Raw genomic sequence first — 18,704 nt, 5'->3', positions numbered from 1 at the left:
TGGTAATTTATTATGTGCTATTGTATTTCAATGTATTTTATTGTGTTGTAAGCCGCCCCGAGGCTTCGGCAAGGGGCGGCATAGAAATGTTATAATAATAATAATAATATGCAGAGTGATACTTAATGATTTTTCGAAAACAAGAAATAAGGTAATTCCCCAGGAAGGATGAGGGGGAAGGGCGCCATTTTCCACCTCGAAAAGCCATCTCAAATTACCTCACAGCTCGATCCCTCCCCAACATTCTAGCCGTTATTATTACATTTATTTTTTCCTTAGTGGCGAGGCTCCGCCCCTGGACTCAGTAAGTCCAAAAAACTCCAACCGCCACCAACGTCTGTGGCATTCTCCCCTTTTGATTGGCTCCGGTTGTTTTGTTTTGGGTTTTCTTGCCCTCTCCCCGCCTCTCTCTCGCCGCTCTGATTGGCCGCGCTGGCCCCCTTCCTGCGCGCGCGAGGGCGGCTGCTGATAAGTAGAAAGTGCTGCCGGTCTGCTTCTTGACTCCGCCTCTACCGAGCCTCTCCGCTGCTCCTCGGAGCGGGCCCCGCCCTCTGCCTGCTTCGCTGCCTGTCAGGGAAAGGCTCGGCCCGGCTTGGCCTGGCCTAGTTTGGCCGCCGCCGCCGCCGTCTGTATCTCGAGCAGCAAGGATAGAGGGCCTCCCCAAGTTAACCAGCGAGCCAGCGAGCCAGCGGCGTTGTCATGGGAACCCGCGACGACGAGTACGACTACCTCTTCAAAGGTAGGGGAAGGGGGGGGAGGGGTGCGTGTTGCAACCGAAGGGAGGGGTGGGGGTTATTTGGAGATTCCGGTTTGGCGGGAAGGGGGCTTCCTTCGTTTGGTGGAGCCTATGGAAGGAGGCATGGGAAGGGGGCTGTTGGAGGACAATCCCCCACTTAGTGGCTAACTAGGGACTTAGGCGGGGACTTGAGCATTTGCTGAATGCGGTCTAGAAAGGGGATGGGGCTTGGTGGGGGCCTAGGGACGGGGAGGTGCCTCAATATCCTCTCCCTGCGGGAGCTTGGGGAAGAGCATTGTTTGAGGATCCCTTAGCGTGAAGAGGGCCTTGTTGAGGGGGCTGTTTGTGGGCGCTTAGGAAGAGGGAAGGGCTTCACGCTAATGAGCCTTTGAGGAGCCTTCCCCCCTCACCTAAAGGTACCTTGGGATGGGAAGGGGTTTATCAGGAGCACTCTCCACTTGGTCTGGACCTGAGGACCAGGGGCCTTGAAGGCCTTTTCCTTTTCCTTTCTTTCCTGGGGAGATGGTTGAGAAGGGGATTAAGGGAAGGGTTTTATTAAGGGTTTTTGAGCACCTTCGGGGGTTGTGGGTGGGGTTCAGGAAGTGAGGGGTTTATACGAGGATGGTCCCAATTTGGTGGGGATCTGGGAAGGCGGTTGAGGTCCCTTCTTTGAGGGATCTCGGAGAAGAAGAACGAGGCTAGGGAAGTGCTTTCCTTTGGTTGGGGCCTGGGAAAGGGAATACGATGGGGAATGAGTGACTCGAGAAGAGGGATCTAGGAAGTGAAAGGGTATATAAAAAGATGAGTAGGGTTTTCAGAAAGAAATGAGGCAGGTGTCATGGCTAGCATGGATTTTTACATGGGTGCAGCATGGCTGTGGAAGCACAGGTGTCTTCAAAAGGGAGCATGGAGTGGTAAGGAAGAACTTTGGGTATTTGGGGAAGCAAGTAGCAGAGTCTTGGCTGGTAGATGGGGTATTTGGAGAAATGTATGTATGAAGGAAAAAATCTAGGGGCTGGAAGGAGTAATGGTTTTAGAAGGAGGTACTGATGTTCATAAAAGTACTGTTCTTGTTTGTTTGTCTTTCTGTTTAGCAGGACCCTGAGTTTACACTAGTAATGCATCAATAAGAACTTAACATCTCAGGTTGAAAAGGTGGGGATGTGGGGGGGGGGTCTTGTAACTGGGAGGCCCTCACAGCTTATGCATAGGCTGGGAGCAGAAGGGTCTTGTTTGAGGGACAGGTTTTTAAGTTGCTTTGGAAATGAGTTCTACAGGCATGTCATCTGTCATTCCTTTTTCTGTCATCTGACACCACAAGGCAATTCACAAATGATGGGTGGGTAGGAGCCAGGTGAACTGGGATGTGAGGTTCAGCTGTGTTTGGAGCTTAATGGATAACTTGACTTGGGGAAGGGCAGTGGGGTTAATGATGCTCTGGCATTAATAGCTCCGTGACATGTATGAAGCCATGTAGGAACAAGGACAGGGGTATTCTGAGGAAGGACACAGAACTGTATGTTTGGCCAAGTGGCTGTAGGCTTGGGTGCAGGGATGTTTGGTGTAAGGGGAAATGAGGTTCCTTGTTTCTCCAGAAGTTGAATGATTGATAGAAACATCTGTCTCATCACAAAAAGCTTTGTTTCGGAATGGATGAGTGCAGTAGATTTGCATGGCTTAACACACTTCTAGATAAACTGTGCTTTGTTCCTAGAGCTTAGGATGAGTATTTTCTTATTGGTTAATAGCACTGTGTTCCTTCCTTTGCTGGGATCTCTGCTCAGCAATGTGGGTTAGAACTGCACAATTAATGCTGCTTTTGCACTGTTTATACTAGCGTGGTTTGGTTGTATATATTCACTAAGTCTTTCTAGAGCTGGCAGCAGAGAACAGTGCTCAATGAATAGCAACTGGCAGGGAAAGCAGATAAATAAAAGAGCAATTACTTGCATTGGTGCATTTTGAGGCTGGGCACAATTTTCTCCAAGCTGGGCCCTCCTATGTGTTGGAGTGCAACTCCCAGCTTTTGCAGCCAGCATGTTAGGGATCTCAGCTCAATACATCTGAAGAGTGCCTGCTTGGAGAAAGAGTCAGGCATGCTAGTCACAGGCAGCAACAGCTGTCCAATCAGCATTTGGGCTGTAATTAATGTCATACACTTAACCTGCATGTTATCAACCCAATTGATCTGGAAATCAATAATCTTAGCAGTGTTTGGTTCCTGTGTTGATTGTACACAAGTCCCTTAAGTCAAGTTTCTTCAATGAAGTCTTAAACATCTGGAAGGTACCAGGTTGGGGAAAAATGCCGTAGGCCAACATTACCTATCAAGTCTGTTGGGAGTAAGCTCCTGCCCTGTTTTTGCTAACCCTGGAATGTTTTATTGCACACAAGTTGTATACAGACCTGTCTTAGTCCTGGAGTTGGCATTGGACTTGGCCAATCCTGGTTTATAACCCATAATCAAACATGCTTGTAGAGAAAAGTATGGCATGGGGGGTGCTACTAGAGAAAAGGCCTTTTTAGTGGTGGCACTTGGATTGAGGAGTGCCCTTTTCCCTGGTAAGGCTTGCTGCTCATGTATGCTCTAATCATTTTGGCGCAAGGTGAAGATTCTATTTTCCTTGGGTGCTGTTAGACTCAGTGTTTTCAGTCTTGCTACCGTAATATTTTTATGTTTGATGGTTGCTTATTAATTCAGTATATTACTTTGATGGGTTTTTATTCCATTTGATCATTAATATTTCTATGAATTTAGGCTTTTCTGTTAACTGCCCAGAGGACTGTTAATTGGGTAACATACCAATTGTGTAAGGGAAAGGGTCTCTGCAGCTCTAACTGGTGCAAAAGTAACCTATATCAAAGACAAATAATTGTAAAGTATTTCCCTCAGCAAGTGCTGAATATATATGATCACTTTTAATTAGTATATTTTAAGCAAGCCAGTAAATTTTAGAACTCAAAGAATAAAAAGTATAAAACTAAAGGAATAAAATGCAACACCAAACAAACAGTATATGAATATATATAAAATTTTTCTCAATAAAAAGTAAACGTAAACTACCAGAACAAACCCTACTCTTTCAAAGGCCTGGGGAAAAATGGTCTTTTCTGGTGCAGAAAAGATAACTTGGTGCAGAAAAAGGGCTGTTCAGTCTCCTTGAATTGGGTATTCCATACACTGGATTCTCTGTTGGCTTTTGGTTATATCACTGAGATAAGTGAACATCTGCCTCTCTTATGGAAAAACACTTTCCACAGGAAAAGTAGCTAAGGATCTTCTTCAATAATGTGTGTACCTGGTGAGTAGAGGTATAGATGGCTATGAAAGGCACATTCTTCCAAAAAATACTTCATCACTTAACCAGTCCCCTTTGGAACCACCAGTATGACACAATAATTGACACAAGCTCTGTGTTCAAGGGAAACCAAATTAAATGCAAGAAGGGCATCAAATTGAGGTTATGGCATGTGTTTTAAAGCACCTAAACTACAGCTAGCTTAGAAGCTGGTCAGCCTTGTTGTGAAAATTCCTTCCCCGCTTACTCTCGTGCGTGCTCACGCTCTCTCACACAAACACACATAGGTTACTCTGTTTTTATTTAAGACCATCTTACATGGCCACAAATTTAGTTATTTTCTACATGAAGAGTTTTTTCAGATAAGCAGCCCTCCATGTGAAACAGAGCTTGAAAACTTAATATGCAACTACTTATGAATAAATTGATGCATTGGTAATGTGCATGGCATTCCAAACCACAATAAACAACCAGCATATGTAACCAGTTTAGTAATACTTATTTCTTTATTGTACTTGCATCCTTCCCTTTTCCCATTGTGGAAGTCAAGGTGGCCGCATGCGGTTCCCTGGGGGCCTCCCTTTCAGGCTCAGGCCATCCCTAGAGCTGCTTCACGTCAACATGGGTGATGCCTCATGTGCCTTCAGACCACACTCTGGGCCTGAGTATGTAAATAATGTTTAAAATAGAAAATTGGTGAAAATGTGGTTAATGTTTATAAACTAGATGTATGATTGCTGGTTATTTGTTATAGTTCATTTAGTTATGTATCCGTTTTTATCTTGCTGCATCTCAAGCTCTTGCAATAGCACTATTAGTATGAGAGAATTATCTCTTACTACCTCACTCACCCACTCACTCACTCCTCTTCTTATCCAAAGCCAGTTTGAATGTAAAGGTCTTGTGTGCAAGATGCCTGAGTTTAGTTTTGGAGTTTCCAAAGAAGGGAATTCCAGAGGTGTTCTGTGGATGCTTGCAGTCCTGCATGGATAACCAAGCAGTTTTATTCAGTCTTAAAGGTTGTGACGAACAGATACCATGTCAGATATGCTGGGTGTATGTTTAATAGGCCATCACTACCAAGTCGAATTGTGCTGTGAAGAAAATATGGCATGGATGTGTGTCTATGGGAGCAAAGGGAATTAACAGAATGTGCTATTGGATGTAGAATTAGGCTTTTGAAGAATCATGGCTTTTATTTTCTTGAACAAGTTTCTAGTCTGATTAATTGTAAAATTATATTTGGAAGTATTTGGGCAATGCTTGGTGAAGTCTGTGGTTAAACTGATTAAGATTAGAAATGTTTGAGATTGGGGAATGTAGTCCCTTGCATGAGTCACTACCTTTTCCTCAAGACTTCTGGAAACCAGAGAAAATACATAAAAATGCAGAACCACACAAAGTACACATTTCATAGAATTTGGGACTGCTTCATTGAGGAGTGTGTTTAACTTTTTTGAGTGCACATAATTCCAGCAGTAGGGAGTTGATGCACCATTGTATCGACAGGGATGCACCAATGATGCATCCCTGTCAGAAGGCCAGAATTGCTTGAATCAGTCCATAAACTCCTGTTGCTTTCAAGTGCTGTGAAGTCATCTTGGACTTTTGGCAATGCTATGAATGAAAACTGCCCAAAATGTCCGTGACAGCTCCATTCAGCAATTCCAAGTTCAAGGCTGTGGCTTCCTTTATGGAATCAATCCAACTCATATTTAGTCCTCCATGGACTCCTGTTAGAAGCAATTTGCTTCATCTTTTGCCACAGATCCTTCCTGTACAATATCCTGTTGCTTGTAACCATTAGTGCTTTATATGGGGTGGGAAAGGAGTTTCCTTTGAATGAGGAGAATATTCTAATCGAAGAATAGCTTTGGCCAATTTAACAAGTAGATTTATGGTGTGGTGTTACAATGTTACAATGTTTTCTTAATGGCACATTGTTAAGGACTGTTGCTGTTCTGGCTGTCCTTGCATTTTGTACAGGATCTGGTGTTGTGCTTCAGTCTGTTTGCCTTAACTGCACTTTGTGAATAAGGAAGACCAGGAGGGGATAGTGACAACAGTGTAATGCACTAGGATTGTGAAAAGTGTTTCTGGGGACTCAGCCTATCCTGAGAAAGGGAAGAAAAGAACTACAGCAAGTTTTTTAGGGAGCAGTTGGAGGGGCCAAATTCAAAACAGTGAAGATGTTTGGCAAGGTGAAAATGGCTGAGCATGTTAGAAGGTGCTCCCTTGCAAGAGAAGCAGCCAGGCCAGGAGTGAAAGGTTTTCTGGGCAGCTGTTGGCTTGCCTGGCTGCTGGGCCAGCCCTGCATTAGAGCATGTAATGCATCAGGTCTCACCAGGGAGTCCTGCCGCGCTTATGAATTGTTGACTGCACAGCAGGCTCCAGGAGGACAGCTTGGCCGTTCATTTACTAGCCTAGTGTGCGTTGTTTGCCTGCATAGACGCAGTGACTTTGCCGTCCCTGCGGAGATGATACTGTTACTCTCCCTGGGGGCAGCAAAGCCTCTGATCCCTGCAGTGCCTGTCTGCCTGACTTGTGTGCACAAAACCATGGAGAATACATGCTGACAGTGCTATATTGTCTTTTTTCTTCTTCCAGTTGTGCTAATTGGAGACTCTGGGGTGGGGAAGAGCAATCTCCTGTCCCGCTTCACCCGCAATGAATTCAACTTGGAAAGCAAAAGCACCATAGGTGTGGAGTTTGCCACCCGAAGCATTCAAGTAGATGCGAAGACAATAAAGGCGCAAATCTGGGACACTGCGGGCCAGGAGCGATACCGGGCCATCACCTCCGCGTAAGCCTTCATGCTTTCCTTTATGATCGGTGGGGCTGGATGGATAGTAGCATGCCCCCTAAGTTTCTCGGAAAAATATTGGGCACCTGGGCCTTATTTTATACCCTGGCCTTATTTATCTGTCAGTATGCCACTTAATAAAATGCAGATTAGCCAACTGTAATATCCAGGGTGTTCAGTTTTGCTCTGTAAAATTTAAAGTGCTCGTATGGATCACAGGCATTCTGAAGGGTGAGGATGTGCAAATCAACAGACTGTAGGATCAAGAAATGCAGAGTGATGTGAAGGAGGATTGCTTTTTCGGCTGATCATGGGAGTTTGGCTAGTTTGGATGGGAGGAATCTGAATTTTGTCTTTCTCTACACTCTTTTTCAGACCTTAGTGCTAGTGTTGGTTTGTATATCCCATAATGGGAAGAACATGGGAAATTGCCTTATCCTGAATAAGGCCTTCTTCATCCAGCTTGATAGGTGTCACTGTTGGGTAACCTGTGATTCTGTAGATACAGTTGGACTTCCAATTCTCATTAGCTCCAGTCAGCATTGCTGCTGGTCAGGGCTGATGGGAAACTACAGTCCAACAACATCTGGAAGGCCACAGATACCCCACTTTGGTATGGTGTCTCATTATTTTCTAGTGTTTTGCACAGGAGTCTTTCCTATCCCTACCTGGAAAAGCCAAAATTTAATTTGGGACCTCCTACATGCAAAAAAGGTGCTATACTATGGAGTTATGGCATCTTCCCTAGGAGTTGGGATCTGGAGGGTTACCAGGTTTGGGGAAGGCAACCTTGGACCTGGTTACCAGATGTGTGCACTCTTGAAACCCTGAACAGTTTAGCATCCAAGAGTAAGGAATGGATGCTCTTCAAAGAATAATAAGCAAACTGCTCCTAGCAGGTGACCTGAGTGAAGGCTTAAGTTCTTGGGCCTCTTTTGTCCATGTACTCCTGTCCACCACTGTGTGACCATGTGTAGAACTATGCTTTGTCCTTAAAACTTGCATGAACAGTACAGATGCAGAACAACCATCCCTTCCTGAACAAATCCCTCTGAAAGCACCCGAAGAAGCCAGTATGCTGGTGTGCTTTTGATGATACATATTCCAGTAATGGAATTTACATTTCTCCTTTGGGCCTCTGTCCCAAATGCTTTTAACTGGGTTGCTGCAACCTCTGGAACTTAAACTGCAGAATCCTTTACAATAAGACGATTTCAAACCAAATCTTTAGAAGTGTATTCACTTAAATCTAGTTATTAAAAACTATTACAGTGACTTCCAGCTCTTTTATCGAAGTTTCTTTTGTGGGTGGGGGAGGGGGTGTGAATCCTTTTTGAGAGAGGGAAGGAGAAATGCATTTAAGAAGTTTTTAAAAAAAATATTGTAAGAAAGCTCCCACTCTTGCATCTTCACTGTTGTCCTGTCTTGACAGGTGTCATATGGGGCTTCCAAGAGTCTGCTGTTCCTTTCCCATTGATGTAACAGTTTTTGTAAAGGGGACTTTATAGAAATAAAGCCTTAGAATGCCAGTATTCTGTGAAATATTAATCCTTATAATATTAGATGCAAGACAACTTGTAGATTGTGCAATCAAATGTTTATGTCAAAAATATTGTGTAAATCTCTTCCCCAGTTTGAGTAATGCCTGTGAAACAATTTCAGCTATTACCGTGGGGCTGTTGGAGCACTCCTGGTTTATGACATTGCCAAGCATCTGACGTATGAGAATGTGGAGCGCTGGCTGAAGGAGCTCCGGGATCATGCAGATAACAACATTGTCATTATGCTGGTGGGAAACAAGAGTGACTTGCGTCACTTGAGGGCTGTGCCCACGGATGAGGCCCGCGCTTTTGCAGGTTTGGCTGTTATTACATTTTGGATATTGACTTTATGGTTTAGTGCTTGTAAGAGGGTTGGTTATGCTCTCTGAAGTGCTGAGGGCTTTGCAAGCTTGGAGGAAGCAAGGAGAAAAAGAGTATGCCGCAGAAAAGCTTTTTACTATTTCATTTTCATACTGCCGTGTAGCTGAAGCTCTCTGTGTGGTTTACAACAAAGTATGCTAGAGGGGTATGTTTAGGTATGCTGCTGGGGGATTAGCATGACCTTATGAAGCATTAGTGTTGTCAATGGTACCACTAAGTCTAGAACAAGTCCACGGGGCCTAAAAGGCCACTGGATTTGTTATATGTGGCAAATGGTGGTCATCAGAAAGATGACCCAGGCATGAGAGGCTGAAGGCTTTAGTCAGGGAAGGTGCACTAAATGTAGTAATAAACCTTGATATAAATTTTGAACAAAAGTGTATATGTTAGTTATAAGAACCTGTGGTTAGACAGTATCAGACTGGAAGGACTTCGGTTCAAATCCAGTTTAACTGAATTTGAGCTGAGAATGACTGTCCCCCAGTTTACCTAAGTGTTTCTTGAATGAAGTGGGTGTGTGTCTGTATAAATAAAGGGAATGAAGTACACTGAGGAAGATCAAAATAAAAATGGCATGATTTTAATAATAAAGAGACTGGTATTCATCTCTATATATTTCAGATTTAGGGATATGGGTAGCTGAGGCTTCAACATGATCTTAAGTTATGGCTGTGATTTTTTCAATCTTTATGAATAATATTCATAGCCCATAAAGTTCTGTTGGTGGCTTACAATAAAAAAGCATTATGAACATTAGGTAGAAACCACTGATCTTGAAAGTGTCTGAGTCTCCAATGCCTGCTGGAGTGCTGCAAGCAAAGAAGGAGGCATGGTAGTGGTTGTTTTTGCCTCTGTTCTTGTTTGTTCATTTTCATTTAAATGGGCCACTGTGCTGGTAGAGCAGAGGTGTGCCGTGGCTGGAAGGTCCATATTCTGGCCTTTTCTCTTGTTCACTGCACTGCAACATCCTCTGTAGCAGCCTTTAGGAACTCAGAAAGCAGCTGGTGCCCTTGTTTCCATGGTGGCTATGGGGGGTGTCCTCTAATGCCTCTCCTGAAATTGGTGTACAGCTTTGAGAGGCGCACTGCAATAACTCACACTCCAGGGACATAGGATGGTCCTCTAAAATACAGAACAGCACTAAATACAGTATAGACCAGAATCTGAAAATTTTAGTGCCTTTTGATTTCTTTATGGGGTGTGGATGGTTGGGGAGTGAGAAGCATCTAATCACTGTTGCTAGTGGTCTTATGACCTTGGATGAAAGAGCCAGGTGTACATTAAAAAAAGAGAAAAATCCTTTAGTGACTTCTCTTCCACCTTTTTGCAGAAAAAAACAACCTCTCATTCATTGAAACTTCAGCACTTGACTCAACAAATGTAGAAGAAGCCTTCAAGAACATTCTTACAGGTAAAATTTCAGTTCGGATTATTGTGCCTGGTATGCAACAGGAACAGAACAGACATTCTTCTGTAGGTTTTAACTATGGTTGCTGTTCTGTGTGTTGTGGTGATGAGCATTATGGACTAGTATTTCTATCAGCTTTTTAGGTCGTACATGTTTATAGCAAGATCTTATGGTAGTCTATCTATCTAAAACATTTTTATGCCGCCCCCATCGCAACAAAGCCTTGGGGCGGCTCACAACAAGAACAGAATATACAAATATAACAAATTATGCAATACAAATATTAAAACCTGGTGCATCTCAGCTTAAAAGATTTAAAGTCCTATAAATAACCAATAAATTAACAATTAAAATAAGTTTTAAATAAAAAGGTCTTAGCCTGGCGCCGAAAAACAAATAACGACAGCGCCAGGCGGACCTCTCGGGAGCACATTCCATAGATAGGGTGCCAGTGCAGAGAAAGCCCTCCTCCGGGTACTCACCCTCCTAATATCATTCACAGAGGGTTCCCGGAGAAGGGCATCTGTTGCTGTTCTCAAGGGGCGGGAGGACATATATGGACTCAAGCGTTCCTTTAGATACCCAGGACCCAAGCCGTTAAGCTCATCAATGTGGGGCAGTAATTTTTCCAGACTTTCTTCTTGTGTTTTGTAAGATTATTGGTAACAATGAATTGGTGCTGATTGCGAATCTAATGCCGGGCAATTTTCACTTGCAGTTTGTAGATGTGTGGGTACTCGCATATCATGTGTGCCTTTTCGGGTTGCTAACCTTTTGCTTGTGTTGTGTAAATCTAAGCCAGAACAAAGTTCATCCTATTGTCTTTACATATTTAGAAGCATTCTAATACCTTTTTATTTGCCCATCATTTTAAATGTTAGGAATTTTAATCAGGTTTTAACTTCACAGTTGCTTTTTGGTTTTTGATTTTGCTTCTATTTTTGATTTTGATTTTTCTTAATTTGTAAAATGTTTTTGGTTTTATGTGCATATTTAACTATTTATTGTTAATATGTTGGATTGTTTGGTTTGATTTTTGTAAGCTGCCCTGAGACGCTTTTGTGTATAGGGCAGGGTATAAATATAAATAAATAACATCTACAAGACATTTAATCACATTAAATTGTGCTTTGATTTTTCCCCTCAACTGTTTGAAATTAAATTGTGCTCTGGGGCAAAGAATGGGCAGGGTATTCTAGATACCCTGTGGCTTAAGTGTGGCTTCTAGATCAGATAAGTGTGGCTTCTAGATCAAGAGAGGTATTACTACCATTCTACATGACTCTGGTGCACCCGCAACTGGAGTATTGTGCTCAGTTCTGGGCCCCTCATTACAGGAAGGATATGGCCAGGTTGGAGTCAGTGCAGCGCAGGGCCACAAGGTTGGTGGCCGGTTTGCAGGGGATGCCGTATGAGGCGAAACTGAGGGAACTGGGTCTCTTCAGCCTGGAGGAGACTCAGAGAGGATCTGTTGGTGACATACAGGTATGTGAGGGGGTGCCATGCAGAGGTGGGTAGAGGCCTGTTCTCCCCTGCAGAGGAAGGCAGAACACGCTCCAATGGAGCAAAGCTCAGGGAGCCAAGGTTCCATTTGGATGCCAGGAAGCACTTCCTGACAGTCAGGACCCCGAGGGTGTGGAATGGGCTTCCATGAGAGGTCGTTGAGGCCCCATCAGTGCGGGTGTTCAAAGATAGGCTGAACATGCACATGGTGGGCATGTCGTGAGCGGAGCCGGCTGGTGCCGGAGGTCAGACTAGATGGCCCGGGAGGCTCCTTCTGACTCACTCTGTTTCTGTTTCTATTTTCTTTGGAGCTTTGTTTACTAAATATAGGTCAAATAAAAATGCCAAATTTTATCACACTCTACAGCATGGGTCCTCAAACTATGGCCAGCGGGCTGTATCCGGCCAGCCATGACCATTTATCCGGCCTACCATAAAGGTTTTGGATTTGCCGTGTGCGCAGCGAGGCGCCAGCTTGCTTGCAAGATCGTTTTGGACTCGCTCGGAGAAAATGATCTCTGTGCACGCATGCCTCCACCTGCATTGCCTTGGTGGCCCGTGCCCATTGTCAGCACCTTTCAACTGGCCCCCTGTTCAAAAAGTTTGAGAACTCTCGCTCTACAGCATCAGATTACCTTAATTTACATAGGGTTCTCTAATTTGAAATTTTGTGGAAAATCCATATCACTGTTTAAGATACATGTAGATTGCCCTGTTTCCCAGAAGATATTCGTGTTTCCACTAGTTACCTTCTGTTGTTGCTGGGTGACTGTCTTGTGTAAAGGAATTGGGGGTTTGGTTGAAGAAAGGCCTTGTCTGGAATTTTATGTTCCTAGTAAGTTACTTGACAAGAAGCTATGGGATTTAGCTGTGTACTTACTGGGAATACCTGGCCACTCCCAGTCTCTCATGTTTTATGAAGCAAAATGAGAATCATGCAGCATGCACCCCCAGGTTTATCTGTGTGTCCAAAGAAATAAAGGAAAGGGATACTGTAAATCTTAAGTTCCTATAACTTTTGAAGCAGCTCTTGTTGATGTGGATAATCCCTGGTATGTAGGTGACATACATGTTTTGTATCTCTGGGCTACCTGCAAACTAAGATAGCTTGCATTCTGAAAGACCTGTGGGTTCCCAGTAATGGCTGATGAGCTTCTGAGGACTGCGTGTATTATGGTTGCTGTAAGAGCATTTTTTAATTTATTGAAAACATTTGTATTCCACCCAATTGTGCCACAAGCACCTCTGGGCAGCTAACAATTACAAGATAAAAACACAATAAAAACACAACAAAACCAATAACACATTAAAATAAAATAAAATACAAGCAGAAAATACAAAACGAAGGTCTTATGGCATTAGTTATTAAAATATTTTTTTAAAAATGAAGGTCTTTGTCTGGAGCCGAAAAGAAAGCAAGGAGGCGCCAGACAAATATTCTTGGAGAGCATTCCAGATACGGGGAGCAGCTGCAGAAAAGGCCCTCCTCCTAGTGACCATCCCTCTTACTTAAGGGATGGCTCACACAGGAAGACCCCCTGCATAGATCTCAAAGGCTGGGTAGGCAAATAGGGGTGCAGGCACTCCCTAAGAGAGGCAGGGCCTAAGCCTTGTGAGTGTTCTAGGACTGTTCTCTGTTCACATGGGGTCGAAGCAATGGCTACGAGCCATGACCAGTACACTGTGTGAATAAATCGTCACACACTTAGTGGAGTTCTCTGCAGACCTGTTGATTTGGGAAAGGGCTCCATAGGGGTGGAGTGGGGTGGGGTGTGTGTAGAGATTACGGAACTTAACACTCCAGCCTTGTAGGGTGGGCACGGAGGTAAACCTCCCTGTTACAGTAAAATTGGAAGATAGTCCCACTGGGCCTCACACCTTGCTTGTTTGAACCTGCATTCAAAGTAGCCATTTGGTTGCCATCTGAGGAGTTAAACAGCATGGGGAAAACTGTTCAAAGTGGCTGCTGAATTGGCCATAAATAATGTTAGTGCCACTTCTAGCTAGGGTGGGATAGAAGAGCAGAAATCCAAATTGCTCAGCATTTGTACTGTACAGTCCTGAGGACTTTCAGGATTTGTGCTGTTCTTTCCTTTGTTCCATTGATATGGGTGGGACGGGGATACTACTTTCCTAGAGGAAAAAGCCTTGTCTGTATTGAGCTCCTTCTGGTCTTCCCTCTGCAGAGATCTACCGCATTGTGTCACAGAAGCAGATTGCAGACCGATCTGCACATGATGAGTCTCCTGGCAACAATGTAGTGGACATCAGTGTGCCCCCCACCACCGACGGACAGAAATCGAACAAACTCCAGTGTTGCCAGAATCTGTGACCCCCCCCTGGGGGGGGCAGCCAATTGCCTCACTCTGCCTGTGCTTCAGTTGGAAACTTGTGTGCACTTCTCCAGCATCTGTCATGTCATCCAGTGACTTGTTTCGTTTCTTCCATGTACTCCATGTTCCTCCCATCTTAGACCATTGTCCATAAGGCTAACATCCCTTTACATCTGAATCCTTTTGAATATGATTATTTTGGCTTTGAAAGATAAGCATTTGAGCTGGCAAATTATTATAATGTTTTGTTTTTGAGTATGATTGAACATCTGCTGGACATTAATAGTCCTGCAATATTTGTTAACTTAATTTTCTTTTTCTCGTTTGAGTTTTGTATTTGTGTGTTTTGCTTGTTGGGAATGGGACGGATATAGATATTTTTGTTCAAGCAGCAGAAGGAATCACTGCACTTGAGAGGTAAGGGAGGAGAGTTCATTTCCAGTCAGGCACAAGAGAAATTTTAAGCCAAGAAATATTTCTGGCTTGTTGGAAACATGCCATGATCTTAGTTCTTGTTTGTGCCTGAAATACGTGGAAGAAACCCTTTTACTATCACTGGTTCTTTGTCTTCTCCCTTGCCTCTTTCGCCCCATTCTAATGCTGAGTTGGTCTCACTGTATACTTTTCACTGCTTTTTGCCCAAGAAGTCTTTGCTCTCATTTCTCCTCCCTCAGTTTCTGTTCTGGAAGAAAGAAGGGTATCCCTGCACATCATTTCCAGCCCCCCTCAGCTTTTGGCATGTGCAGGTCACATGAAGTGGCTTCTAGTGCTTTTATTTCTGGCTTTATGTCAATTGGTCTAACAATGAAATTCTAGTTTAATGGCTTGATTAGAGCCACTTTGTGATCTGTGGATATTGCGCATCTTCACCTGTGCACAGTAGAAAAATCCTTCAGGTCTCTCCCAGGTTCTGTCTCTGCATGTTGCTTTATTGCCCAGTCTTTCTTGTCTGCCTACCCCCCCCCACACACACACACAGCCCCCCACACACCTTGGAATGTGCGTGAAGCAATATTTTCATGCCATGTACATAACTTGCACTGGTAAGGTTATTTGAATGAATAGTTGTAGAAAACCAGATCCTTGATTATGATAACTTCCTTTTTGTAACACTTGAGCATAACCATAGCATCTTAGGATTTTTGTTATTTCCTTAAAGGTCTGTAAAACAAAGCAAATTCTCTGTGCTTCCACCAGCACTTCCCCCCACCCGCCATGCTGCCTTGTTCATGTCCTGCTTTCCCAAGGTTTTATGTTTTTCTAAATGATTGTACTACTCAATACATGATGTACAAGAAGCCTGACATCAGCAGGGCTAAGCACCACCAAAACTTAAACAGTTGGCTGGAAGAAGGATGATTTGTCTTTGCATCCTCTTTTATGAAATGTCTTAGTGGCAGGTGGATCTCCTCACCTTTGACTGGTCTTTGTTGGGTTTTTGAAGCATTGTGGGCTGGGGATGCCTGAATAGTGGTGATGGAGCAGTTGGGGTTGGGGAGTCAGCTGTTTGCCCAAGAATGCCACTCTGGGGTGATTTTGATGTCTGGTTTATGGCTGCTGGATTCTGCCCTGCTGGTAGGGTTGGCATGTGGTAGTGGTCATGGGGGTGGGGTGAACACTGCCTCTGTACCTGCTGCTCTCTTGGTTGTGTTAAAATACTTAGACGTTACACAGTTTTCTCATCGTTCTGATTCTTGTCAGGCGTCTTGCACAACACATGCACTTTCAACCAGCTGAGCAAGTTTAACCCCACCAACCCAGTGACTGCCTGTCCATTGGGAAGTTTCTTAGGTCTGCTGAGGAACACCCCTGCTGGTAGGCTGAGGTGGTAGGAAACTGACGTCTTGCTGCTCGCCGATCAGGTTCTGAACCAAAAGACAGCCTTTTTCTCTGGTATTTGTGGCTGACTTTTGAAGACCTGGCTGCTGAGTCACAGTGCATGTGAGAAAACAGAGGACTGTTCTGGAATCTGGCCTCTCTGGTGGAAAAGAATGAGAGTTCTTTTGCCCAAGCCACAGAGCCCTTGCAAGTCTCGGCCTGCAGATGGGGGGGGGGGGGTCACTGTTTTTCTGAACCCTCTCATGGAGTCAGCTTGGGAGCATGGGAGGTTGAATATCTCGGGTTGCTCTGACCTTCCCAGTCATGTCTGGTAGCCAGTGCCGTCTCTTTGGGCAGCTCCTTGTCTTGCTGTGTGAGGCATTTCTAGCTGGCAAAAGATTGTGGCAGTTGATGTCTCAACATTTTCCTTCTGCTGTTCCTTTCCGTTTGCTGTCCTTTGGCCTAGCCTGGCCTCAGTGCCAATGCTGTCTTGCCTAATGTGGCAGCTTTAGCATAATGGGCAGGGGCAAGTGACTGCCATTTGGCTATGCATATGGCAGATGCAGCCTCACACACCTTGGGAGAATTGGGTCCAGAGTGGCTTTGAGGCACCTTCAGCATTAAGAGAAGGACCCAAGTTCACCAGCTCCTGCTATCTCACATCTGCGTGGCTAGGCTTGGCTCTTCACTTGAGAGTTATATATTACGGGGGAAGAGAGGTAGTGTGCAATTGAAGGATTTCAAGTTTTTTGGACACTGATTTCCACCTTACATTGAACTTAACAGCCTTTTCACAATATGGGAGAAGACTCTCTGGACTGGTGAGTGGATTGGCCTTTAACTGCAGCTTGGCTTTGCATAAGACCAGGGTGTCCCACAGGGTGTACTTGAGTGCTCTGGAAATACTTCCATGCACTGTTAGAATGGAAGGGACAAGAAGATGGCATTTCAAGAAATGGTCACTTAATGTCCTGAGCAGTTGCATAAAGAGAGTGAGCTAAGCTACTTGTGAACACTACATGTACCTCTGTATTTTTTAAAAAAATAAAACCCATAACAGCACATTTTCCTGCTGTGGGCAGTAGTCTTGTTTAAACTTAGTACAGGGGCCTATAGTTGCTGCTGCACATCTGTGTTTTGACTTGGCTTGATTCTTCTGTTCTCTCCCAACCCCTTTCACAAAACTTGAAAATTCTCTGTAGTGTATTATTCTTATACTAGTGGAACCTCCAGGCCTAGAGAAAAGGGCAAAACCAAACCTGGAGGAATAGGGATGCTAAAATGATCCTTGGCTGCAGGAACAGACATCCTGAAGTTCCTGTTCCACCATGCCAAGAGAGAAAGGCTTGTAGAGATGGGATATGAAACCTTTCCAGCACCCACAAGCATTTCAAGGGAACAAAATCACTGAAGAGGCCAATGTAGGGTCTCTCACATGGAGGCACAAATAGAAGTTCTAACACAAGTGCCACAGGTTGTGGAGCAAACCTCCAGAAGAGCTATAAAGCCCCTGCCTACCACATTCCTACTGCTTACTCGCATCAGTGCTAGGGCTAGTAAACCCTCTGCAAGTTGCAGGATGCCTTTGGACTGAACCATTGGCTTACTGGGGGAGGAGGTTCCCCCCTTGCTTTCTGCTGACTCTTCTGTTAAGTGCAATTCCCCTTGTAAATATTCATTTTGATTTTTGTGCATGGTTATTATGTACTGTGGATATATAAAGATTGCCAAACCACATGGTGCATCTGTGTGTGTGTGCTTGTTTTTACTCTAACTGGAGCTCTGTTAGCTGCGATTTTGCAGAAAAACATCAACGTACAGTGGAAAGCACAGAATTCAGTTACCTGAACATCTTGACTGCTTTTTCTTAATAAAACACACTTCTAGCTATTCTGGCAATGATCATGTATTTTGAATGGGTGGGCAATGCCTGCTTAAGTGCCATAGTAACAGTGATTCTGTGGCATTTCCATCAATTATGAGACTTTGGTACCTTGATTAATTGGGAATTGGGGTACATTTGCTGTGCCTGACAGGAATGGAAAAGCATTGGCTGTGCACTATAATCCTGCAACACATAAGCACACTTTAAAGATGAAACACAAGTGAAGTTTGTTTTAAAAGTTGTCTGGCATTAAGTGCTGTAGACACTTGCAGGTATCTGGGAAAGGCGGAAAGCCTGTTCCTGCAGGATGGAACCCTATTATACACAGTGAGATGGTATGATCCAATGTTTACTTACAAGCCTGATTACTCTGGTGCTGATGAATCAAGTGCCATGAAATGGAACAAACTGGTGCTTCTGGTTATAAATTACACGGCATCAATGAAAATGCAAGGGTAAAATGATGGAGGCTGTGTAGTCCTGACCTTACAACATGGAAATATGTCCACTATAGCAATTCTAAAGTAAAATTTTGTGCCATCAAAATTTAAAGACTGGTCTAAAATTTAGATCAAAAGCAAGTGGGGTTACTAGTATTGGTTGCACCAGTGTTTTAGCAGGGCAACAGCTGTGGTCTGAGATGAAGCTCCTATTTTTGAAGTCTTGCTAGGTGCCTTCCAAGTCATCTCCCTTATGGCAGCCCTCCAACACATCCTTTGCTGAGTTCTTAACAATTGAAGACTGTGGCTTCCTTTATGGAATCTGTCTCATATTTGATCTTCCTTCTATCTTGGATCTTTCCTCACATAATTGTACTCCCTGACTTGATTGAATGTCTGCATCCTCCTCCCACATTCCTCTCCGAGACTAGAGCTTGCACACTGTTTTGTGACCTCATAAAGGAATTAGCCTGATGGGGAGCTTGAGGTTTTCTTACTGTGGACATGGCTACTTTGGCATCTGGTATAAGCCCAATCATGTTCTATAACTGAACTTG

At 44.0% G+C, this 18,704-nt stretch overlaps 1 protein-coding gene across 1 annotated transcript; it reads left to right on the top strand.

Annotated features, from left to right (window-relative positions):
• The first annotated feature begins 515 nt into the window (after positions 1-515).
• RAB11B (RAB11B, member RAS oncogene family) lies at positions 516-17,559 on the top strand. The gene is made up of 5 exons (XM_044419014.1): positions 516-739; positions 6,643-6,838; positions 8,501-8,694; positions 10,091-10,171; positions 13,858-17,559. Exons 1-5 carry the CDS (start codon positions 700-702, stop codon positions 14,001-14,003), a joined length of 657 nt encoding a protein of 218 aa, XP_044274949.1. The 5' UTR covers positions 516-699; the 3' UTR covers positions 14,004-17,559.
• The last annotated feature ends 1,145 nt before the right edge of the window (positions 17,560-18,704 follow it).

This window comes from Varanus komodoensis, unplaced genomic scaffold (genome assembly GCF_004798865.1).
Source record: "Varanus komodoensis strain SLA01 unplaced genomic scaffold, ASM479886v1 scaffold99, whole genome shotgun sequence".
In the NCBI taxonomy this organism is placed as follows: Eukaryota; Metazoa; Chordata; class Lepidosauria; order Squamata; family Varanidae; genus Varanus; species Varanus komodoensis.
Note: the sequence above shows the minus strand (reverse complement) of the source record. Positions and strands in the feature narration are given on the sequence as shown.

Coding starts and splice junctions, on each gene's coding strand:
- RAB11B (XM_044419014.1), top strand. CDS start 700: ATGGGAACCCGCGACGACGAGTACGACTACCTCTTCAAAG. Junction 6,839..8,500: donor TACCGGGCCATCACCTCCGC/GTAAGCCTTCAT, acceptor AAACAATTTCAG/CTATTACCGTGGGGCTGTTG. Junction 10,172..13,857: donor CTTCAAGAACATTCTTACAG/GTAAAATTTCAG, acceptor TTCCCTCTGCAG/AGATCTACCGCATTGTGTCA.